Source organism: Tachypleus tridentatus, chromosome 8, assembly GCF_004210375.1.
Source record: "Tachypleus tridentatus isolate NWPU-2018 chromosome 8, ASM421037v1, whole genome shotgun sequence".
Classification (NCBI taxonomy): domain Eukaryota; kingdom Metazoa; phylum Arthropoda; class Merostomata; order Xiphosura; family Limulidae; genus Tachypleus; species Tachypleus tridentatus.
Genome location: NC_134832.1, coordinates 28,480,579 through 28,507,144, shown reverse-complemented (window position 1 = coordinate 28,507,144; position 26,566 = coordinate 28,480,579). Strand labels below are relative to the sequence as shown.

Here is a 26,566-nt window from a genome sequence, read left to right as displayed (position 1 = left end):
AACAAACAACTAAGCTTCTCCCAGTCACACTTCGCACTTAAGGGCTTTAGGCGTGTTATAAGAGTAACGTTCAAATCCCACTATTTGGTCTACAAGAGTAGCCCAAGAATTCACTGTGGGTAGTGTTGATTAGCTTCCTTCGCTTTAGTCTTTCTCTTCAAAAGTAAGGACGCATAGCGCAGATAGCTCTCTAGTAGTTCTGCGCAAAATCCAAAAACACAAACAAATCGTCCCTAATTTCATACTGATAGAGCAGAGGGAAGGAAAGCAGCTAGTTAATAACGCTTACCATCAACCATTTCGTTAATGGTATCTGACCGATATGATCGAATAACAGGAATTGATCATCAATGCATTTAGAGTGTGAAGTACGTTTTTACGAGAGTGAAACGCGCACAGTGGGTGCTCAGATTCGGAATCCGGGTACGTCACGCCCAGTCCATAAGTCAGAATGTATCTGCATACGCGTATATATAGTGGGCGTTGTGGTATGCGAAGGTGAGAGCGAACGAGGCCAAATAAGAACCATTAATTTTCTTGGAGGCAGTTTGCGACCTATGATGTTAGAAACAGAAAAAAAAAGTATTGAATTGGATGTGGTAACTTTTTGAGGTTGACAAAAAAAACACGTGAAGTTTAGATAGTTTTGTGTTCTTAAGTTTAGATAGTTTTGTGTTCTTAAACTATACTGAAAATAAATTGCCTTTTTTCATGTTTACTGATCATAAAATAAGTCTCGCCACATTGTTGCTCATGAGTAAGCTTGATGATTATAACGTTAAAATGTTTTGTTCGATACCAGCGATGGGCACAGCGCAAGTAACACAATAATTTTTTACTTAAATGCTAACAAACATAAAAGGTTCGGAAAAGTTGTCCTACAGTTTTAAAAACGTTCCTCGATGAGAAAACGGTAAGTTTACGGAACTGCAACGCTAAAATCCAGGGCTTGATTCCCCGCAATGTACACATCAAATAACTGACTTTGCTCTAAAAGAGACAAAGAAAGCGTTAATAAAACTGTAAATTGTTGTGAATACTCCTCTCGCAAAAGACACATACACACACTTATATATATATATATATAAAAGTAATTAATGATTAGGCTTAAAGAATCGTACATACTAATAACTATTACAGTGACAGACTAAAATATGTTCGTAATATATAGATACCACAAGTGGTGGCGATACCATACGAGTATCGTATCGTGAAACTGTGATAGGATTGTATCGATACATCGTTAGATACGATACGATTTACGTATCTTCACGAAATTTCATAAACGTTCAGCAAACGTTATACGTATTCTGTACAAGTAAAAAAACACACCAAAATATTGTTATAAAGTATTTTTGTTAAAAAGTAATCATTCAATAAAGGAAAATGTGTATTGAGTACTACATGTTGTCTTCATTTATTTTATCAAAAAACATTGCATGAAAAGTAACATAACAAATAAACAATAACAGAATACACATATTAACCTTTTAATTTTACTTTATCTCGTTAGTTGCCGTATAATACACAAACACCTAACAATTTGAGAAAGCCCTGTAAAGTGTGAAGTACTTAAGTAAAACAATGTTAGTAATATCGGTAATAAATTACAAATAATACTGTCAAACTTTGTAACAAACAGTTTGTAAAACTTCTGTATCTAGATGCTTGTCGTATCGGCTACTGAGATGAAATACACACCAGTAAAATATACTAAGTTTTATTTTTTCATGCCCTCAACCATCGCAACACCAGTACTACAATTTTTTTCCACTTTTTAGCACAAGAAATTTGTATCTACCCCTGTTTATTACATAGTGTGTAATATAAAACATAAAAACGAAAATACATGTATAATATACTAAATATTAAATTTACAAAAAAAAAAAAATCCTGATATTTGCGCAAAGCTACACAAGAGTTTGGCACTGAGTTATTCTGCTCCCCAGTGGTACTGCGGTATGTCTGCGTACTTAAAACGCTAGAAACCGGGTTTCGATACCGTGATGGGCAGAGTACAGATAACTCATATTGTAGTTTAACCTCAAACAAACAAACGTGAGTGTCACAGATTTTGAAATAATAACACGAGCGGAAAAGCAGCTAGCCAACTATCTGGCTACTTACTTTGATCAAATAATGAGATTTATAGTGCATCTACGACCACGAAGTGCTGAATGCGTTTTCATACCAACAGGACACGAGACACCAATATTTGGATCAATAATCCAGACATCCTAAATACTAATCCATGCCTGGTCCACACAAAGAAGTAAAAAATAAACAGGCGTTGGGAATAAACTTGAAATAGAGTAGCTTTTTATAGTTTCAGGTACATAAATTGCATATAAACAAACAATTTAAAGTCAGTTTTACAAGCTGATTATAAAAGTAGGCACACTATAATTGGGCGAAAGGCCGGGAACGTACTAATTATACAAGACACAAATTACACTGTGTAACAAAATTTTTATTTTTTCTTGTTCCTGGGCAGAAAGTGTTATTTCCCAATTGATTATGCCTGAAGTTAATGGAAAAGACTTATTATTCTCTTCAAACTTTGCTTTTGTCACCTGGGAGTGTATAACAAAAACATGATGGGAGACTATATTTGGGGGCTGATACGTGAAAGTGATTTACATTACAGTTGCAAATCTCGAAAAACTACTCACTTCTAAATATTTTTGTATAACTTTAGTATAAATACATGTAAATCTTGATTGATATGTTGTAAATGAAAATGTGCAAATTTGCCCGTTTTTACATAGAAAATAGATTAATTTCCAAATTTCATTTTCCAGGTCACAAAGGCAAAGTTTGAAGGGAATAATGGCCATTTTCTGTACTTTTACAACATAAGCAATTAAGAAATAACACTTACTATTCAGGAACAAAATTTGTGTTACTTAGTGCTATTCACGTAGACGTAAAAATGTATTTGATGTTCCTGAAGCAATGCTTTCATTTTATTTTTTCATTTCGTAATCAAAAACTAATTCAATAGAATTATATATAATAGACGCGGCTTGGATTGTTTTGAATTTTGAGCTAACCCACATTGCTAAATTAAGGATGTACTAACAGTCTCAAAGTTTCACATTATATCGCCCTATGACTGAAAGGGTGAGCATGTTTGTTAAGAAGAGAATTCGAACTCGCGACCCAGAGTTTGGAAGTCGAGCGCCATAACACCAGTAGACGTTTACTAAACGCAATTTGCTCATTTTTAGTGATAGTATATTCAGAACACAACACAGGTTTTAGCAGCTAAAAATACGATTTAATTAAAGAAATTTACTAAGATCACTACACCGTAAGCCTAATTCTGTAGGCATTATGCAATTCTCTATAAATGAAGCGGTGTTCTTCACAGGAAGGAATTCAAAAATACGCCGTTTAGTCAAGCATAGGTTGTTTGTGTTGAATCGAGGACAAGGTTGTTCAGTAGTGAGTAATTCAGGTACACTGTCCTTTATTGAACACAATAATCACGATATGCTTGAGTTCATACACTTGAATGTATATCAGGGTCCTAAATTCGGAAAGAAAAGGCAAGTCTAGTTAGTGTAAAACAGTGAATATACACCTATAGTAAACATATAGTAATATTGTATTAGGCAATGCGTCAGTCAGATGAATATCCTGAATCCGGTGGTCCGCGTTCTCATTTAGAAAGGAAGTAACTGTACACACATGTAGATACTCAAATGTCACCGCTTCCTGCTGGTAGACTTATTCCCGTGAGCTTTATTTTGAGGCCTACAGGTGGTGTTATCACAGGTAGAGAGGGCAGAGCAGTAGTAGCCATGAGTAATTTGGTTCGTGGACAAGGCTGTTATACGTTTTTCCTCACCAGGTGTAGAGTGTGGAGCTCTTATTGTGATTTTTTTCTTCAGAGAAACAGAAAGGATGCGACAGTTTCCTGTGTTGTAAACAAAGTTGCTTTCTTCTTCAATTTTGTGTGCTTTTCAAATATTTTAAACTAGTAACTTGTGCTTGGTTGTCGTAGCTAAATGATTTTCGTTTGAACTTTGGATAATTTTGTTAAGTTTCTACTATTTTCCGTATCCTCAAAAAATTATGTTTGTGTAAGGAAAATTGCAACGGTCATTCAAGAGTTAAATGTGTGAATCAAATCAATTCAAAATGTTGATAATTCACACTCTGCTGAAGTTTTAAAACTCTGTAGAAAAAATAAGCAACGCTTTATAAAGATACTTTAATAGCTTATGTTTTAGACCAACAATTCCCTGAAGTGTGTAATGGAAAGTGGAAAATATCAAGAAGTTTTACACAGAGTTGTCGTAACCACTGATTGGTGGTTAGATTTGGGTAAGTCCATATTTTCTTTCAAGGGTTGAGATAGTAGATACTGAATTACTGTAACATAATTGTTATTTGTTTTTTTTTCGAACTAATTACCTTTCCTAGAATGCTTAAATATTTTACTAAGTACCATATTTGTCTACTTCTAAAATTTTCATACAGCAGGTGGGTGAAAAAAAATAGTTAAGCTGTAGTTAGTTGCTGCTTTTCGTAGGATTAAGGTTTATCCTGTCTTTATTTGAACAGAAAATTCCCCTATTCATGTGAAAATCAAAATTTACAGATCAAAAGTCCGAGGTGTGTGATTGAAGTTGTGATTGTATAGCATTTTTTTCACTTACCTTATTCTAGAGTCTGTTATGCAAACCTGTAACTTTGCAGCTGAAAAATGTTTGAAGTAATAGCCACAACTATGTATTAAGAACGTTACTTCTATTATCAAAAACTTTAAAATATAACTGTAAATGAGTATGAGTATAGACATCTACGGTTAAAACTCAAGATATAGGATAACCGAGTGTCTTAAACTATTAAACATTAGTGTTATGTTGATAAATACATTACAAATAAAAATGAACCCAAATTGAATCAAATCGATTTCTGAAAATAGACTAGTGTTAACCAGGTTGTCAGTGGATACACTTGGCCTTATTTTCTATGTAAATGTTTAGCAAAATAATTTTCTTGAAGTATTTAGGTTGTGGACGCATAGAAAAAGTTAGAATGAGCAATAAACATCTTAATTGTTTTAGACTGATGTCTGTCATACACATCTGTAATAACAAAGACCTCTAAAAAAAATTGCAATCAAATTAGTATCTCTAATTTAGTATTTCTGTTGCGACAACATTTCTTCAAATACAAGATTTCTAGAATATTCCAAAAGAGTTCTAATCATTTGTTTTGAATTTCGCGCAAAGCTACTCAAGGGCTATCTGCGCTAGCCTTCCCTAATTTAACAGTGTAAGACTAGAGGGAAGGCAGCGAGTCATCACCACCCACCGCTAACTCTTGGGCTGCTCTTTTATCAACGAATAGTAGGATTGAACGTCACATTATAACTTTTACTGATTTTTCATAAAAGAAATTTAAATAGCAAATTTCTTCATGAATCTATAAAAAAGCAGTAGCCATTTTAGCTCACAGTAGGCCTATAAGTAATGAAAATAAATATAGTTTGAGAGTGTCGTTAAATCTATAATGACTCTTAAACTCTCGAAACTGTCACGAGGGTGCAGCACCTTTGGGTTTGCCGAATTTCACATTAGTGAATTTTTAATGAGAGCTGATGTTATGATTACTCTAATATATGAGTAATTAATACGCCAAAAAAAAGGTTAACTCACACAGTATTTGTTTCTTATTAAGTAGTGTGTATTCCTAGTGACCTTTGGAATATCCCCTTGCCTGGCCCCGGGGCAATTGCTTACTACTACCACCTCTCGTCAACCCTGAGTTCAGTATATAAGAAAGAAACACAGTATGTAAAACAGAAGTCTAGAGCTACTAAATATAGACTATATAATTCGTGTCACTGTAAAAAAACAACAACAACTAAAAACATGCTTTTGAAGTAACTCATGGCAGATGCTCTGCTATGTGTGTGTACAAGAGAAGCAAGCGTACCTGTACATCATAGAATATCTGAACACGTACCTGACATCTAACTTCTTAGTACAATATTATTATTGTTAACAATGCTGTTGCAGAGTGTTATAGGTAGAAGCTGAGATACCACGTGCAGATAATATTGGATGGTCAGATTTTATCTAAATGTCCGTGTTTATGACCTAAAGATTACGGAAACCATTATAATTAAGAAAAATAAACATAAAAAATATAAAGCTTGGCCTCGTGTGAAGAGTTCTTGTTTGTTTTTTTAATTTTAGAGTTTGAATTTTGGGAAAGTTTAAACCCTTTATTACTAAAATATATCTTTCAACATTTTTTATGCATGAATTGATATAATAGGATAAAATAATATAGATATTTGTAAACATACTTAGAGGTAAAAGTGTGATGTATTTCATACACGTAATGTATCTATGATTTTACTAGTACACCTGGTGAATTGAACATTTAGAAATAATTGTTGTTTTTTCCAAAATTTAAAACAAGGTTTCCTGTTGTATAGAGGGAAGGTTTTGTTATATTTTAATTGATTCATCAGGTGGAAAACGAAGTTTGTAATAAATATTAAAAACACGGTAATAGCGAAAAACGTCTTTAAGCCGGGTGTTTCGCAATTTCCTTAAATTCTGTCATTAGTGTTTCATTTTGAATTTTCTTAACTACTTGTATTATGCTAATTGTATTTTACATCACACATGATTTAACAATTGCATATACTATTCTTTCAGAGCACTATACGTTTAGATTATTTTCTCTTTTTTTAAGTGTTTGTATATTTCACCTGATGATGCCATTTAAAGTCGGTGAAATGTTGTACACCAAATAAACACGTTTTACTCCGTATAATCGCTGAAACCTTGTGTGGAAGCTCACCTGTTGATTTACATATATTGTTTATTTATTACTGGCGGGTTGGATGTTTCGACAGGTTAAAATTCAAGAATGTTTAATAATACCTTTGTTTAATACTTAAACCTTTTCGACAGTGTGTCAATGTTTGAGTAACTAATGACAATGTTCCAATTTAGAATCAACTGGTTGAGTGAACTTGTGGTAATTCATAACAGAGCTAATTACGAAATACAGAGCCAATACACATACATTCTAGAGATATGGGCCACAATGTTAATTACATTGACACAATCTTTAATTAGATTTATTTTTCTTTGTAATTTGTCTGTAAATCGTACCTCTCACTTTCTTAATTTCTCTCTTAACATTCTTTTTCTCTTGGCTGGCTGTCCGCCCATTTTTATTTGTTGTAAGTGCAAAACTGCACAAATGGCTGCCTTTACTTTGCCTACTGCGGGAAATAAAACCCGATTTTTTTTTTGTTATAAACCATCAGATTTAATGTTGAGTTACCGAGTGGGTTTATCATCTTAATGTATTTTATTTTTACTAATATAACCTTAATTCCAACACTAACGTATTAACATTTTCTGTTGTTGGACGAGTTATTTTGTATTTTGTAGGTGAAAATAGTAAAAATAACGCCAAGTCATGTCATAATAAACACCAAAACGGAATAACTTCTTCATAACTAATAGGATATAATACAAGATGTTTTACTTTCAAATAAAAACAAATTAAATGTAGAAAATACAGTGTCCAATTAAGTTAGTATACACAAAAGTATCTGATAATTAAACAAAGTAGAGAAAGAGATATAGCTTAAATAACTTACCCTATGGGTAAAAAGAGTAAAAGAAAGTGTGATTTATAATTAAGGAATATAATTATTTTTATTAATTTTATACGAGAATAAATCAGTTAAAATGTATCTCGAGACTGCTAGTAAGGATATTAAATATTTTATCAAAATAAAGTAGAGAACAACGTTTCGACCTTCTCAGGTCACTTTCAAGTTAACTCTCCCCTTGTTAATAGGATATACCACCACACCTAAGGTCGAAACGTTGTTTTATACTCTATTTTAATAAAAGTTTTAAAACCCATACCAACCGTCTTGAGAAACATTTTTACTTCAAGTGGGTTTCTTGTCATCATAAAATCAGTCAAAAAGAAGTTGTAACTTGCGTTTAAGATCAGTATGTTCATACGCACATTTTCACTGAATAGGTTATCACTGCTTCATTTTTACTTGTCTTCTCTAAAATTATTAACAAATTTGCCATTTATTTTTTTACTAAAAACAAGTTTCATGAAAAAATATTTCTTTTTTGGTACAGAAATCCCTTTTTATGTGTGTTTAATAAAATAACGTTTCAATAGAAACATCACTTTCTGATTTGTTTATACACCAAGTGCTTCTCTTATCCATATTTCTTTATTGAAAACACAAATTTTATAAAATTGTAGCGATGAATAAACCAATTCAATAATAAATCAAGCATTATCACATTCTCTCGCTAATCAGTCAATTACCACATCAGCGTAACTCTGCTGGTCCTCTAGTGGCTCAAGCGGTAAGCTTTAAGATTTATAACGCTAAAGTTTGGGGTACATTTTATGACGGTAAACACTACACAGGTAGACCACTCTGGAACTGCTAATATTGTTTCTTACATTGACAAGAGAATTCCTGAAGTTCGACTAAAATTTAAAGGTTAGTATGAGTTATGCTTTTACGACAGCAAAACTCCTAAGAAACAAACGTTTAAATTCAAAACTAATAAATATTGTGTGTTATTTTTTATTCAAACAAGAGATGAAGAGTTGTCTTTCAGTTATGCGTCTAAATAGTTTTAACTGGCATTGTTTTAATTTTATGGGTTTAATATAAATCTATAGAAAGCCTCTATTAAACAGACATCGAGCATGTAGATGTCACATTTCGATCGATCTCAGACGTCTAGATATCCATGTTTTTGTTTCTCTGTTCCATTCTCAGTAAACCCTGCTAAATGTTTATCAGAAAAATGTATAATGCATAATGATTAATTCCAAAGTATTTAATTAATTAACTTCATTAGCAGTGTTTTGAAAGCACAGAAGCGAATGGGAGGCAAACAGATGGACTTTCCAAGGCGGGAAGATTAAAGATTAGTGGAAGGAAACCTATGGAAAATAAATTAAGAAGCTGTAAGATGGAACGATTATTCTTGACGTGGAATGTTTTCGTTAATATTATAAATACGTTTGTCTGCTGCACAGAGTTTTTACTAGTTCAATGCATTTCTTTTCATTGGCGTATGACATCGACTCTTCAAATTAGTCACTTCACTGATTGAGTTGACGTTAATTTATTATATTTAGTGAACATTTTAAAATTTAAATATAACTCCATGAAATACATTATACAGGCTTGTAACACAGGACTCACATGCTTACTCTCCATCCTGATAAAAATAGCTTCGAAATTGCCTTAAATATTACTGTGATTTACTCCAAAGATAACAGAGATTCGATAAAGTTTTTGGAGTGAGTGAGTGAGTTTTCCTTACGTAGAGCTGCCTGACAATTTAAGACGTGTTTTGGGAGAGGCAGCTTCTACTGAATCTTTTTAGCCGAGATTTTAGGGAAGCCTGAAGGGGAGGCACACAAATGTCAGGGGTGGCACCCGCTAGCCTTCTTCTCTTGATGTCGTCAGTCATTAGTAGGATTTGAAGTTTACATTTGCTAGCACTATATACTGGTTTTAATTATTGTGTGAGTAAACATCCAAGATATTATTCCTCCTTCTTCCCTTCCCCAACCCAGTGACACAGCAGTGTATCTTCGGACTTACAACGACAGAAAATGGGTTTCAATAGCCGTGGTGGGCAGAGCACAGGTAGCCCATTGTACTGCTTTGTGTTCAACTACAAACAAACAAAATGTTGGCATCTGTTCTGTTATTCAGTTACTCGTTGAGTTGTTTGTTTATTTATCTATCCAAGTTTAATTAAGTAAGGCGTGAGTTTAAAATTTTTATTGAAATACTGTATTTGAAGTAGAGCTTACATTTAGGAACAGTTTATGTTGAGAAGTTTATAAAATTAGATCCACACCTATAACATACAACTGAGAGTGACTGTAAGAAACGTTATGAAATAAATAAATTCGTTACCTACACTTGGATTGGACTTGGCATTATTTTTACCAAACAATCAAAAAAGAATGGGCTCAGTGATAGAACAACATACAACAGTAGCACGTGGGGTAACAGTAAATGACCTAGTTATCTAAGTAGGTACGTGTATGTGTGAACCAAGAAAACATAATTGGCTTTATTGTTCCCTGCATGATTAGATTGAAAAAGTAGTTAGTGTTATTATAAATTAAGTTATTTTATCAGAATATGATCTACACGACACGTTTGGAGCGTGTTGGTATATAGGTTATTTGTAAATAGATAATGTAATACGAGAACATCGAACCACTTGGATAAAGTGTTGTGTGTTCCCGAATGTGATTGCTGCTAAATTTAATCTGGCTAAACCTGCTTAACGGAATCGTTTTGTCAGGCTATAATGATTTGTTTCTAAATGTTAAAAGGTGTGTAGTTGTGCTGACTTAAACGAAGTTTTTTACACGTCGCTAGACAAAGGAAGAAAAAATATTTAGGGACCGTTGATCGCTCTCACGAACAGGTGCCTTAAAAAGTTCGCTCTTAAAAAATCGAAGTTAAATGATGTAATTCTGTGTTTGTATGTTAAATTATTCAGTAAACGTTACAAATTATTGTGTTTGTGCTTTCCTGAAACATTTTTTCCTATTCTTTTAATCAGTGACTAACATTTCCTGAAGCACAAGAGAATTTATAAAAGTGTAGGAACTTCAAAGGCTGTATGTTGTAGTTGTTTTTATTTTGTTTTAGTATCAACTGCTATCCATCAGGAGTGCAATATTATTTCCTGTATTCGGGTGTTTTGGTGTTTTACTTAATTGATTTTTGCTATGAATTTCATGTCATTTTGTATAACATTTATTGAGATGATTGTAAGTTTTATGCTTGATATTAAATTTACTGTTTTGCTCATTTCTCTCTCTCTGAAATTCCTGTAAGTTAGTTAAACGTTTTACAAAAGGTGTGTAATGAAATATATATATAGAATTTAGTAGGTAGGGTTTTGTTAAATCATATATCTATTTTTATCTTTTATTACACCAACAGGAAATAGTTATGAACATGATATTCTCAAGAGGAGTAGTCATGAAGAGTGTGATTCTGGGGTAGCAGATGGTCATCCTAGTAGCTTGGCTGAAGAGGAGGATTCAGACAAGGGAGGCAGAAGTTCTAGAGATACAGACAGTGCTCAGGGTTCATTCCTTCCAGACTCTAATAGTGGGTCTCCACCTGTTCCAGAAAAGCCTATTTACAGATCCTCTATACAAGAGTTTGTATTACAGCCTCCCCAGTCATTGGAATCTCAAATGACTGACAACAATGTTAATGAACATTTTCACTTAGAGAAAAGCAATGAATGTTCATTGAAGAAGCTAATCAGTAGCAATGGAAAAGTAGAGCAAGATCAAAGTGAGGGGATATTGTTATCTGGAGCAAGTAGGATCACAGGGTCCATACCAGATGTCGTCGAAGATACTAGACGTCCAAGAAGCTCCACAATCAACTGGGATCCAGTTAGTTGATAACTGTAACTGTGTCAAAACATTTAATTATTTTGGTTCTGAAGATACACATTAAATGTCACAGCACATTAAGTTTCTTTATGTTTAATCTTTTGATTTTGCAAATTGGTAAAATTATCTGTGTGGTCAATATCTTGCATAAGTCACAATAGAATTATTCTTAATAAATGACAAACATAGTTTATGCTTTGACATCATAAATAATTATTTTGCTAGCACAAAGCTGTTTCAAATAATTGTACACGGAAAGTTTTATATTATTCTAGAGAATACCTGTTGTTGTGATAATTTTAGGAAAACTGTAATTGTTTTTTTTAAACATCTCTTGTGGTTGAGTTTTAATGGATAGTGATGATTTTATAGTTACTATTTCCTAGTCACTTAAAAGGTTTGAGTAAAGCTTATAGTTTTGATACTGGGTGACTTAAGAAAATATTGCATACCTGTAATCAATTGTTAGTTTGTCTTTAAGTCAAATGTTGTTACACTCATAGAAATATTCAGGTTAAAGGATTTATCAGGCTTGTCTGGCTTACATAATATGTGTATTATATGTAATTGTTTCTGTATTGTTTTTAAGTTTAATATTACATGCAGCTTTACAGTTAAAATATTTTTTAAGCAATTGAAACTGTAACATTTAAACACCTATGTCTCTTAAGTCATTCTGATAATAGATGAGACATTATTTAGAATATTATATTCAATCTTGTACTCCTTACCTTAAGAAGAACTCAGCATGGCCAGATAGTTAAGGTACCCGACTCATAATCCAAGGGTCGTGGGTTTAAATCCCCGTCACACCAAACTTGCTCACCCTTTCAGCCATGGGGGTATTATAATGTGATGGTCAATCCCACTATTCATTGGTAAAAGAGTAACCCAAGAGTTGGTGCTGAGTGGTGATGACTAGCTGCCTTTCCTCTAGTTCTTACACTACTAAATTAGGGATGGCTAGCACAGATAGCCCTCGTGTAGCTTATCATGAAATTCAAAACAAATGAAACTGAACTTTAAGAATAACATTGAATTGTTGGAAAAAGCTGGTGGACTAATAGAATGGCACTTGAGATGGAGTGATATTTCGAGGTAAGTTGATTCATTTGCAAGTATCAGACAGGTAGACTCTATGACTCAAGTATTTAGCAGGAAATGTGAGAAATAATCTGAATTTTACTAAAGAACTGAATTTTAAGGTATAAGAAATAACGCAACTAAACGTGTTAGAAAGTGTAAAACAATCTTTGTATGTATATTACAAAGACGACTAAATGGTATGCATACAACAAACCCCTTACTTTTGGATTGATGAATGGGTGACAGCTTCTTTCTCTGTAGACTATTCATTTTGTAAGACCAAGTAAATTAACCTCAACCAAAGCTTCATGCAAAAAATTAACCATATTTAATATGCATTACCAAGTAATTGGTCATTCCCATACAAATGACAAAGGTGTAACTTCTAGATATCATCCACTTGGTCAGTAAAGGACATTACTGTTAGTTGCTTATTTCAACACATCTCAGACAAAGTGGATACAACCTGCTAGAAAACAAGAAAGACACAAAGGCAAATGAAATAATTTCAGTGGTTTTTTTCCAGATCACATGTTTGTATTGAAACTGTGTAGGAGCAGACTAACAAAAAATTTAAAACTTCATATGTTAATAAAAGCATTTACAAAATATGATAACTCTGCATAAAACAGGTTATCATATGAGGACAGGTTAAAATATCTGAAATAGTATTCTCTTTTGAAAAGAAGTTGAGTTATAGGAGATCTGGTTAAGTTGTTCCAGATTATGAAGGAAATTGATAGTATTGATGTATTATATTTTATTTGTATTTAATGGTGAGAATAGCAGGACAATGGGATATAGGTATGAATTTTGGCAAAATAGGAGTCATCTTCAACTTACACTTTTATGACAGGATTGTTTATTTTTAGAATGAGCTACCTATAGATCTGTTGAATGCATTCAGTTTAATGGAGTTTAATAGAAGGAAGGGCTCATTAGATGAATATTTAAATAGTAGGGATGGATTTTAATTGTTTTTAAAGGGAATGTGATAGTCTCACTTGGACCAAGAGGTTTCTTGTCACCCTTTAAATGTTATGCTATAAGAATAGATTATCTTCATAAAAGTATAAATAACACCAGTTGAATATTCAAAGTGTAATGGGTATTCTAAGCAGAACACATGGTGAATTATAACTATTTAACATAGATTTCAGTAAATGATAGAGAAGAGGAAACATAGAATGACCCTAGCATTTAATTCTCTTCTAGTTTCACCAAAATAAAATTATTGAAATATGATACATTTGATTTGATATGTTATGTTTTTGGTTTCGGATGAGTTTTTACAACATTATTTCTAACTTATAATTGCCCTTTTTTATATTATGAATGAGTTGATGTTAATATTGTGATATTTTTGATGTGATGTTTCCATATTCTGAGAAGTTTACCACTGATATTCAATAAAAGAATGGTGGTTATGATGATAATTTCTGGCTTCTTGTTGAATTGAATATTGCATGGTTTCTTTGTTTAAGCTTCAGTGGTTGTTCCCTAACTTTTTCTTGAGGGTAATCATTTTTATGATTAAAAATGTTAGACATTTCTCTTAACTCACTGTTTAAGTTGTTAGAAGTACAGTTCGAATTATACAGTTTAGGGTTTAAATTGTTAAGTGGATGGTGTGCAGATTTCTAGTCTTCATATTCTTCTGAATGTGTTGGTTCCTTATAAGCATGGGTATCAAATCCAGTTGATTGTATTCATTCAAGAAATTTAGTGAGAAATGTTCTTCATTTTCAGTAATGAAGTGGACTTTGGAGTGAATGTTTAGAAATACTTCTTTTTCAAGATCAGAATTAAAATTCTAGTAAACATCATCTACATACCTCATTCATTGTACGGGAGTGTGTATGGTTGTATTAAAGCTCTTCTCTCTAGTAAAACTAGGAAAACAGTAGCTAACAATCTAGATGAAATTCCACCTATACAATGTCTATCAATTTGGTAGTAAATAGTATTGTTGAATAGAAAGCAAAGTTTTGTTGCAAGGTCAAGTAATGTCACAAAATTTGAAGAATTTGTAGTTATTCTTCATTAAGAGGTATTAATGAAAGTTTTACTTAGATTTTTCTTTGAAACATGACAAGCACATGTTCTGAAATGGCATGAAAGCTAAGGGATATAAAATATTTTGTGATGTATGTTTTTTGTTTCATTAATAATTTACTTTAAATAGTTTTAGAGATTTTTAATTCAGTTTCCTGGATGTTTAGTTTGCTAGGGTTTGAGTTTTTACTTAGATTTTTCTTTGAAAGTTTTTATAGTCCTTTTTTGTTTTCATACACATGATTGTATTTCAGTGCTATTTCTGTACTTAGTTTCTCAAACCTCATTTGTATATTGATAAGTAATTGTTCTTTGTTTATGTTCTAGAAACTGATATTTCCATGTTTTCACACCAGCTAGTTAGTTAATAGGGATAATTTTGGTTGCTCATTATAAATTGCAAACTTAAATTAGGTATACGAGAAAAACGATGATGTGTGAATTAATTGTGTTATATTTTTTAGACAGATCTTCTGATGGAACTCTACAAGTTGGCATTTCATTCTGAGGTAAACAGCTGGAAGTTTGAGTTTTTTTATATAGCCTTTTAAGTTCTTATGTAGTCTAGATCTGCAAATAATGCTCAAATAACATGTCATGATATATTTTTTGTAATTACAAATTTTAAACTTAAATTTAAAGACAGTGAAATGACATGTAGCATTTGTTTGATAGGAAACTCCATGAATTCTGTGAATTATTTATGTGTTATTGTAAATAGCATATTTTGTGGTAAGGTACTTCAGTTTGTTTACTCTCATGTTCATGGTTTTTATATAATTTATAATTTCATTAAAAGATATCTACTTGAAGTTACATAGACATTGAGGTTTCAGTTCACATTTTTCTTAATATGTTCATTAATGTTTACAATGGTTTATTTATACCCTTTGTGATATCAAATTAATGGTATTTTATGAATGATAGTGGTTAATTTGTATTCTTAATAATTAAGAATAAATATTTAGCTTTGAGAAGTACATGTAGATTTTCACAAGAAAAAGTTTAACAAGTACTTAAATAATTTTATTAATGGTTCAGAATATATTCTATAATGATTTATAGCAATTTTTGTTACCACATTATTGAAAAAATTGTCTTTCTCTTATACTGTAGGATGTTCAAGAAAACACAGAATATATAAATATTGAAGGTTATTTGGAGAAACTTCCCTCTGGTAGAAAGAAAGTTACATACTGGAACCCTTGGAAATTAAAATATTTTTGTGCAAAGGATGGCTTTTTATATTCATATGATGTAAGTAAACATCACTTAAGGCTTCTATTTATCTCTATTTTGTTTTTATAAAACTTTACAGTCTGACAGATTGTTAATCAAAGAGCACAATATATCAAATTACAGTATTCTTTGTTCCTGTGTTGACTTGCAGTTTTTGTTAATTTTTTTTAACAATGCCTCTTTTTGTGAAAAACTAGACAGTAATCTACTGTATTTTCTTTAAAATGTAGGAAGAACAAGTGAAAATAAGTAATATATCTAAAATGAAAGTGATGCAGTAACATGATTTATTTTGGTTATTATAATTTACTGATACTGAGAGGCCAGTAAATTTCTATCTGGTATAGCCTAAGCAGGCCCGTTGGTTAAGGCACTCAACTCATAATCTGAGGGTCTTGGGTTCAAGTCCCTGTCACATCAACCATGCTCACCCTTTCAGTCGTGGGGGTGTTATAATGTTACGTTCAATCCTACTATTTGTTGGTAAAAGAGTATTCCAAGAGTTAGTGGTGCGTGGTGATGACTAGCTGCTTTCCCGCTTGTCTTATGCTGCTAAATTAGGGACAGCTAGTGTAGCTTTGTGAAAAATTCAGAACAAACCAAACCTGATCTCGAGTGATGTATTGATAAATAAAGTGATGAAATATATCTACTGCATACCTACATAAGGTGGTATTTGTTTTAAATAATGGTGGTATGATATTCTAGCTTATAAAAGTATAGATATGTCATGCCCATGCATTCCCACTCCACTATACCTCTGCTAATGTCTGAAATAAATTTTTGATTAGTGATAAGTACAATGTATTAAGGTTGGAGAAAGAAATGGATGTGGCAGAAGACAAACCTTTTTTATGTATTTATCACATTATAACAAAAAGTTCTTTATGATAAGTTTAAATGGATAAAGTAAGGTACATTGTTTGTACTCTTGAATTTCATTTCTCTGTGTATTTTGTGTATTGAAATAATTGCAGTGATTATGCACGTGTGTAGTTTTAGAAAATTGTATTACAAGAAATTGAAAGATGTACACTAAACGCTTGATGAACGTGATAGTGTCTGTTCAACTATAATGCTACTAGGTTTAGTATTCCTGTATTAACTAATTCCTTGTGTCATGTTTATGGAACATTTATGTGAAAATTCTTAAACTTGCTAAAGTATTATACTTGTTCATAAACTTTCTTGTTCTGTTTCATAATATATTTCTTAATGCTGTTGCATGAATAAATGAATAATAAAAAAACTTTTGTATAAACATGAGAAAAATTTTAGTGAACAATAAATAAAACCTGCTTGGATGAAACATTTAGTTAATTACTCCTCCACAGGCACATATGTCTAATATCAAGAAATAATGTTTCTTATTATTACTCTTAGAGTATCCAATCAGAAAAGCCCAGTCAGAAGCTACAGCTTATGGGAGGAGTTATAGAAGTCCTGGACAGTAATGTGATAGGCATTGATGACAAGGTAGATGTAATGTAGGATTACTTTAATAATGAGATGCTAAATGGGTAAAATTGTATTTTAGTTGTTAGTGCAACTAAATGAGTTTTATTTCATAATACTTTTATACTATAGCATTATTATGTAATAATTTCTATAGAAGAGATGTTAAAAACTATAATTAAAAAAAATAGTAAATAATAGTAACTAGTCTTAATTATGACTGACAGTCAAACATCAGTTGGGTATCCTCTCTGTTTGTAATATTTTTGGGCCTTATCGCAAGAACACCTGACAAAGTTGGGCCTACTTAGTAAATTACTAAGCACCAAAGCAGAACTGTCACACACATGATACATCCAGGTAAAACTGAATTAATGACAACAATGGAATATGTACACAGACTAACAGGATATTTATTTCAGAATAATACTAAACCTCTGAATAACTGAGTTATGAGAAAGAATGAAGTAGAGAAGCTGGACATACAATGTAATATGAAATGAAGGTTCTTTATTAATATCATAGTAAACACAAACAAAATTTATGTTTTCTTTTATAGAATAACACAATTTTTTTTTATTGGATTCCCTTTTTCAGTGTATTCTAGACTGACCAAATCTAGTGTTCCTTATTTTGCATGAAATTTTGTATTAACTTTAAAAAATTAGTACCACCTATGTGATTTGTCATTTTTCATTTAAATATAGGAGAGTTTGTAATTTGACAATTACAGTATTATAGCAGCGTCCACATATGCAGAACAGGTATTACATCTAAGAGAATAACATAGAAACAAAGGCATCTGGTATAAGGTGGACTTAATAGCTTTCTCAACCATATGTTATGCAAAACATTTAGAATAAAGAATAAATGTTATAGTAGAACAGTAAGCTAGAAACACCTGGTGTATTTATATACCACACATTCCTTGATCTATTTCTATATTTCAGGCCTTTAATAATGACTAATGAATGAAAAAATAATCATCAAGAATTTGACCATAAATAGTAAATGTCTGGAGTAAAACTGCAATGTTGGATAAATTCCAGTTGATAAGATGTGTAGGTTGAAAATTTTCCCAACTACTTAGTTGCAACCATTATTTCCCCTTAAAAGCTACCTTTAGAGGCAAAATAATTGATCAACCACCATGAGCATATTTGCATGCTCTTACATCAAAAAATGTAAAGTTGTGTCTTCTCTGGGATATTGTACATGTCTTTTCATTACTTTTACCCTTCCATGAAAATTCGCTACCTGCCTGAATATTTCACTGTAAGTATTGAAACATTATCTCCCAGTTATTAATGAAAATGACAGGCATATTGTATCTGCAATTAATGCTTTACAGGCTATTAATTACAGCCAATCAAGTCTTAACATTCAAATCAAATCTTATAATTACATATATACGTGTTACATAATGATCGTACTCTTTTTCTAATTGGTTCACTTGTGTCATCCAACACTAATGAATGAATTCATCTATTGTTCTGACATGTATGTAGGGCACACACATGTATTTATATATGCATATTAGTTGCCATACACATAAATCTTCATTACACATTGTCACACATACTAATAGCTCAGACTACTTCTGGCTCCTGCACAAGTTACTTTGTAACCATCTCAGGTTGCACCATGCAGGATACATTTCAATAACTGCAGTGCAGTAACATAATTCTATATAGAAGCCATAAAACTCCATGTTTTTTTGGGTATTTTCAAACATCACAAAATAAATAATTACTGTTATAAGTAAAGGTGAATAATTGTGCTACAGTGTATACGGTATACCAATATACACTTTGATCAGTCATAACTGTCTCTCATGAATCCTTATCACTAAACATGCTTGTACTTTCAAATATAAAAATTGTTTTTGTCTTTGTTCAACTTGATTAACATCTCTTATGCCTCTTGATCAACCCAAATGATCTAGATGTTCATAAGTTGTGCACTGGCACAACTTGTCGATATATACAAGAGCTTTCTCACTCTCCCTGTCTGCCATAACTCATACATTTATAGACCCACTCAGCCTCCTCATTGGTATATTTATTTCTTCTAGTTTTATTGTGGCACCTCTTCTATCATATTGCAACCTTTTCAGTTTTACAGTGGTAAAATATATGGACTTATAATAACAAAATCCCGGGTTTGATTTTCTGCATTGGACACAACAAATAACACATTGTGGCTTTGTTCTAACAAAACAAACAAGCCTATCTGTTGATATCTTCTTGCTCATTCATGAATGCTGACTTACCACTTCACAAACTTTTAAACATTATTTGATGTCTTCTTGGATGAAGGGCCATATGTTATGGCTAAAAGAAGCAAAATGTTTGGCTGAACATGAGAATATTTGGTGAACAGCCTGTTGATCTCTCTTTATTAACATGGTATGCCATCATAATGAATTGTGATTGTTCATCCCAATTGGTTTTATTAGGGTTAACAAACTTAGTAAGTATACTCTTGATAGTTTGTATCTCCACATTCCAATAAACTGTCCGACTAGGATGATAAGGTGAAGCCTGTATCTTATACACACGTAACACATGATCCATGTAGATCTCTTCATGTGATTTGAATTAGAACATCTAGTACTCGGTGAGGACATTCAGCCATAGTCTGTACAGATGTACTTACCTGTGTGTAAGCTTCAGCTCACTTCATGAAAGAGTTGATGACCGCAGATGTATACTGGTGACCTCATTTTGTCTTCTGGTGTAGATCAGCAATATCCAAGGCTATTCTTTACAGAGGAGAACCAACAATTCTCTGCTGTAGTGCATTTTGTTTATGTCAACTTTTTCTTTGGTTAGCACATGTCATACAGTGTTCATGTTAGCCCTGAATCTCTTGTCTATGATGCAATCAGAAGAACTTTAAACTTTAACACAAGAGCATTTATCACATTCATGCTCTTCATTCTTTGTGTTGTGTGAAATCTAGAAAATCTGATCTTCAAAGCTCTGGGAAATAATAGCCACAAAACAGGCTTAGAACCACTATTCATTTGTTGATAACAACAGCACAGGACACCTTTCTGCACTTATAATTCCTTGTACAAGTGGATATTTATATCAACTACAAATTCTGTTTAAAATTTATTATGTTATTTGATCTTCTTCATCTTCGTTTGATCTTACTCCCATCTAGTTCTGAGATATGTCGCTTGAGTATTTTGTATTAGTTAAGAAACTTTATCCTCAAGTGGCTGACCCTGACAACTACCCTAAAGGGCTAGAATGTTTGGAGACAGGGATCCAAACCGGCAACCCACTGATTTGAGTTGAGCACTCTAATCACCAGGTTATGCCTTGGCATATCATGTTATTTAATAATGTCCATCAACTTAGTTTTAACAGAAAAAGCTTAAAAATTGCAGTGCTCAAACATTATAATTGAGCTTCCTACAGAATATAATATAGAATGTTTTTCCACATTGCTTTGTCTGTTGGTCTTATGACATAATTTTCATGTAAAAAGGTGAGAGACTCTTTGCCAATTTTGTAATGAAGTATTTGTGTGAAAGTATTAGGCACAATATTTTTTTCAAAAATTGATTATATTGTTGATCTTCCATCTGTTCAAAGCATTGTGAAAATTGATTAAAATTTCCTTTTTTTTAAATTTTGCTTGTACTTGCTAATAAACAGTTAAGTGATTAAACCCAAATGTTTTTAATGTATGTTTTCAGTTAAGTTTCTGATATTCAGAAAATATTGATACCTTACTCATCAAAAGAGAGATAAATTTTTATTTGAGACAGTTTTTTATATTCTTGTGGTCTTATAATATTTATTCTGAGTTTTGCATAAAATATTATTAAGGAAATTGTTCAGTTGACTTTGCCTCAAGTTACCTTTGTTTGTTTTTTGTTCTCGAAAAATGTCAACAGCAATGTCCTCTGATGGTTATAAGCTGATATCTGTAGGTTATAGCCCCACTTTTGCTGTAATGGGAATGACCAGTCACGTAGGTAGAGTATGTTATGCTAGGTAAATGCAAGATTTCTTGGTAATTAAAAATCTGGTGTTTTCAACCTAAACCAGTAAATATACCCATTTGAAATGAGAACTGTAATTACAAATGCTGTTTCTGTTGCATGATTTAATAACAATTCTGTGTTCTTTCTACATTTATGTCAACTCTCCTTAATCTGTTTAACTTTGACTTGGTTATATACAAGTTTCAGTAATGCTTTGTAGTCGATATCTCAAATGAGTCTTCAGTTATTTTACAGAATTATATTGTAGCTCAAATGAATATTCATTTCACATGAATATACCACATCAGCAATAACATTCTGAGTTAGTGTGTAATTGTAAGGAATAATAAATGTGTGCTAGACATTTCAGCACAATAGGTGTATAAACTGAAGTGAATTCTAATTTTTTCTGGATAATGTAAATTTAATATTTTCTATTATTAGTCAACACTAAAACAAAATTACTGGATTTTTTTTTTTTTTTTAATTAGAAAGGGCACTATGTTGTTGTGAGGTGCCATAATGAGGAAGAAACAGATGACTGGCTTCAATCTCTTCAAACCCAGTGTAGAGAAAACTTCCACATGACCTTCATTCAGCCTGTCAAATATCCTATGAAATGTCACAAGGTGAAATGCTCTTTTATGGTTTTGATATTATTCTTATATATCACTTGCAAAAAAGGCTTATGCATATTTATTTATTTTGAAATGGGATCTTTGTGCCATTCACTATTTCACCATATGTATTGTCACAGAATGTAATGCTGTGTACTTCACCATAGCCTTGGGTTTAATGATACAATGATTATTTTTCATATATTCTGTAATGTCAATAAATAACATGATAATATACAGTGTTAAAAATAATGTGTTTTTGTGTTTGAAAGCAAGAAAGAAGCTTAATTAATTTTGATTTAAGGTTTACTATATATCAAACATCAGTAATGTATTTGTAGTTTATACCTAATATTTTAAAATATCTGAAACTCTTTTCTGTATAGAAATGTAATATTGTAAAGTATTTTTCAAACGTTTTGCAGTTTTTAAGAACCAACTTGCAAGTAGGGATGACACAGTGTTAGAGTAGACTTCAATAGGTACTTACAAAACTCATAACACTGGAGTAATTTACTGAATGAATTGAACTAGAAGTAGAGGTATAATTTTATGGTTTTTACATTTAATGAATTAATGTTTAGAAAACTTAATATATATATATATATATGGAAATAATATAAAACGTATAGTTGTATCACTTGAAGCTATGATCAATTTTATTTCTAGTATATAATTATAATGTCACTCTAACTTTGTCATCCCTCTGTGGGACAGCAGTAAATCTACTGACTTAGGACTCTAAATTCTGGAGTTTGATTCCAATGATGGACACAGCAGATAGCCCAGTACTGCTTAGTTTTAAAAACAAACAAACAAACAAAGTATTAAAAGTTAGCAGTTTTTTATGAATTTGAATGATTTATATAAACATATTAGTATACTGTAGTTTGCTATGTTTGCTTGTTTTTCTCCTGAGTTTGCAAATCTTCAAGGTTTTGATATTTTTGACTAGCTTACTTAAGGTAACAATAGGTTTATATAACCTCTCCTGAAAGTAAAAAAACAACTTAGATAAAAATTTGTACATAGTGGGAAACACAGAGTAGTTGTTACATTTTTATATTTTGAGACATTCTCTGCTACTTAGCTGCTTTCTTATTTGTAGGTAATGATGTGATAGTTTAAATTTGTTACAGCATGACAAAAAATATATAATATGTTTAGTAGGGACAAGACTGCAATATATAAACACTATATTTATAGTTGTGCATTTTATTTCAGGATGTGATAATTGTTGATTTGGGTAGCTGCTCAATTCGTGCTGGAATTCTAATGGATCATCGTAAGTTCCACTATTGAATGGTGATAAATCAGTCTTTTTTTTATTTTTAGCAGTAGATAGAACAAGAGGGATTTCTATAAATTGTGTACTTTCACATATATTTAGATTTCTCTTTTAAATTTACCATAACACTAATACTTCCAGTGAATTTTAAAAAACTCGAAAACTTAAGCACATTTTAATAGTTAACTAATCTTCTTCAGGAGTGAAAAAAGGAATAATATTTAGATTGGACCGGGTTCTCTTTATGATTAAATAATCTAGAAAGTTGTGAGAAAAGTCTTTAATTTAAAGGCTCAAAATGTAGTGAAGTAGTGTGATAAATATTTTTTTTCTAGCTTTAAAGTAAATTATTTCTATAATAATATAAAATATAAGTATGCAGGTAAAAACATTTTTTTAATATTTACTTTAGCCACTTTGCCACAAGTTTTCTTTCCAACTGTCTGTGCCACAAACAAACACTATAGGTAAGGTACTTATAATAGTATTTAATATTTTTATGTGTTAAATGTTATTTCACATCTTTATTGCTAAAAAAAACTTATTTTAATTAACAGTTAAATGATACTATTATCTTTTCTGTTTAATTTTGTATCAATTTTTGATATTCAGCTTACTAATTAGTAATGATCCCACTAAAAGATAGGGCAATATAACAAAACTGTTACTGTAAACCTGTAGTGGATTTGATTTGTCAAAATATGTTTGAGATACCTAACGTAATTATGAAAATATAAGTACCTCAGTTATTTAGCACTTCCAAATTATTTACTACACTCATTAATTGTATGTTTGCTTATCAGTGGTGAATAATAAATCAGTACCTAAAGTTATAGCTTTATTGGAAAATGACACCTGTGTATCGAGTGTACTATTTTGTTTTTTAATCCATTCACAAAAGGCATACATCATACAAAACAAGAAAACAAACTTGCACAGAAAGTTCCTGTATTCACTAGTTTATTATATGAATAACATCCATAATTTAACTAGTATTAAGAAATTGAACTTTATGTAATTGAATAAGTAAAATGAAAATATTTGTAAAAATATATCCAAAACAATAATTAGTTGTGCTTCCAGTTTTTCTTTTTTATATATAAAAATTAATTTCTGTTCAAATTCTATGATATTGTCATTATTTACTTTATTTTTTAGCAAGAAGCAGGTCTTTGGAATAGAAGCTTTAAAACCTAATGTACGTTTCTGCTCCAATTTATCATTTCCAGTTTCACCATCAGCAAAAATAACCAAGGTACAAACAGTTGTGTAGTATTTGAGATGTCAAAAATATTATAACTGTAACAATAACCATTGTCCTAAAAGTACTTAGATCAATTAATTTTAAGAAACCTGTAAATATAATTAATATTTTAAACGTATGAGCAATATTACTGAAAAAAAAATTAGAATATAATAATTTGTAGATTACCTAACTTGCTTCAAAACAAAACAGACAAAATATATTTGTCTGTTTTTAATAATCATATTAAAAACGTAAAAAAGTTTTACGTTTTTAGTAATAGAAACAAATGAACACAAGAACATATTACTTAATTATATGCTATTACATTGAAATTTATATTGCTATTACAATTTTCAAAGACTTGTAATATATTTGTACATTAATTGTTGAATAGTATGTATAAGACTTAACATATATATACATATTTAATCATTATAAGATGAAGAAAATAGATACAGCATTGATCATTTGTAATATTTTGTTTTACAGTACAACATGGATGTGGAAAAACTTTCAGGTATTTTCAAGAAAGTCTTTCAGGAATTAAATGTTGATCCAAGAAAATACAAGGTATAATATCCAGAAGAGTACTTTAAACATTTTATATTACACTTTACTCCAACATCAGTCTTGTTATAAAATAGTTAAAAGGACTGTAGATTTTTAGTTCAACAATCATAAAACTTTCAAACTAAGCCAAGCTTGGCTTAGTAGTTCACCTGCTGATATGTAATCTCAGGTTTTCTGGTTTGCACTCTATTATTGCCAAGTAAAATAATGCTTTGTACTTTGTGTTGTAAGAGTAATAGTCAAATCCTCCTATTCAATTAGATTTGCCCATTTCATTAGCTGTCTTTCCTCTACTGTATCTCTTCTAAATTAGGGATGACTAGAACAGATAGCCCTTTAGTAGCTTTGAATGAATTTCAACAAAAACAAAACACATCTGAACCAAGTTTCTTATTAACTATGAAAGAATCAGCACAGTTTAGATTTATTCTCATTTGGTTTAACTAGATTTATTATGCAGATTGTATCTGAAGGCAGTTCATTCAATAGCAGCATTTATCCAGTTTGCTGTATCTGCAGCAACTAAAATGTTGATTGTATGTAGTTCTAAGTTCCCAGTATTAAGGTGCAAAATGCCTAAAACTAGTGAAGTGAGAGAGTTCTTTATTATCATTGAATATGATAAAATATTATTTCATCATTTTGAAGGTTTTTGCTAGGTAAATTCATATTTGAGGAACTTTACTATTTATTGAACTACCTCAGCATCATTTTAGATAATATAGAAAGAATATATATCTAATTAAAGCTTATGACTTGTAAAACGAATATATGAAAAACTCTTATAATTGTTTTCAGATATAGAAGCAATTAATACATTTATGGTTGCTTGTGTATTAATTTCTCAAATCGAAATTATGTTTAACATTTGCAATTCTAGGTATAAATTACTAAAGCATTGTATTTGGAGGAAGATGTATGAAAATAGTTTGTTTTGTTTTTTCTAATTTGTGAAGTTATTCTTAATCATTGCTGGAAATATGAGTTGTAAATCAAGGTTATTGTGTCATTTTTATTGGTATTTGCAGGTTTATTATAAAAAAAGCAATGTACTGCTGTTACTTTTGCAGGTTCAAGTATGTGTACCACGTAGCTTTAGCATCCAAACTCAAATTGCCATTCTGAAAACACTTTTTGAAGAATTTGGTGTTAAAGGGATTAACTTAACACATCAAGCAATTTTAGCTTTGTATGCCTATAACACAACTTCAGGAATTGTTGTTGATATTGGGGATCGAATGGACATCATTCCCATTACTCATGGTAAATAAAAAATGTTTCTAGATGTAGTCAGAAACAGTAGTTAAAATATTTTCTTGTACCTTTATTTGAGTTAATTTTGTCAGTGAGCTTTTCTTACTATACTAAGCATAAAAGATTACATGTAAGTAATTCCACATTTCTCTACGTTGCATTTAGTTAGTTGTAAGTTAATTGTATACACCTCAGCTTGGTGTAGTCTGATGATTGGGGTGCTCAGTTGTCTGCAGGTCAAGAGGTTGAATTGTGTTACCAATTACGTT

At 31.3% G+C, this 26,566-nt stretch overlaps 1 protein-coding gene across 8 annotated transcripts in view; it reads left to right on the top strand.

Moving 5' to 3' along the window:
• Positions 1-26,566, top strand: part of LOC143222053 (uncharacterized) — a 114,726-nt gene that overhangs the window by 81,703 nt on the left and 6,457 nt on the right. For all 8 annotated transcript variants that reach the window (XM_076447900.1, XM_076447899.1, XM_076447901.1 and 5 more), the window contains 10 exons: positions 11,018-11,484; positions 15,090-15,134; positions 15,742-15,882; positions 17,248-17,340; positions 21,814-21,951; positions 23,164-23,224; positions 23,640-23,694; positions 24,386-24,482; positions 24,963-25,043; positions 26,114-26,306. In XM_076447900.1, the coding sequence (XP_076304015.1) occupies positions 11,018-11,484; positions 15,090-15,134; positions 15,742-15,882; positions 17,248-17,340; positions 21,814-21,951; positions 23,164-23,224; positions 23,640-23,694; positions 24,386-24,482; positions 24,963-25,043; positions 26,114-26,306 (1,371 nt within the window). The remainder of the gene's footprint in view (positions 1-11,017; positions 11,485-15,089; positions 15,135-15,741; positions 15,883-17,247; positions 17,341-21,813; positions 21,952-23,163; positions 23,225-23,639; positions 23,695-24,385; positions 24,483-24,962; positions 25,044-26,113; positions 26,307-26,566) is intronic.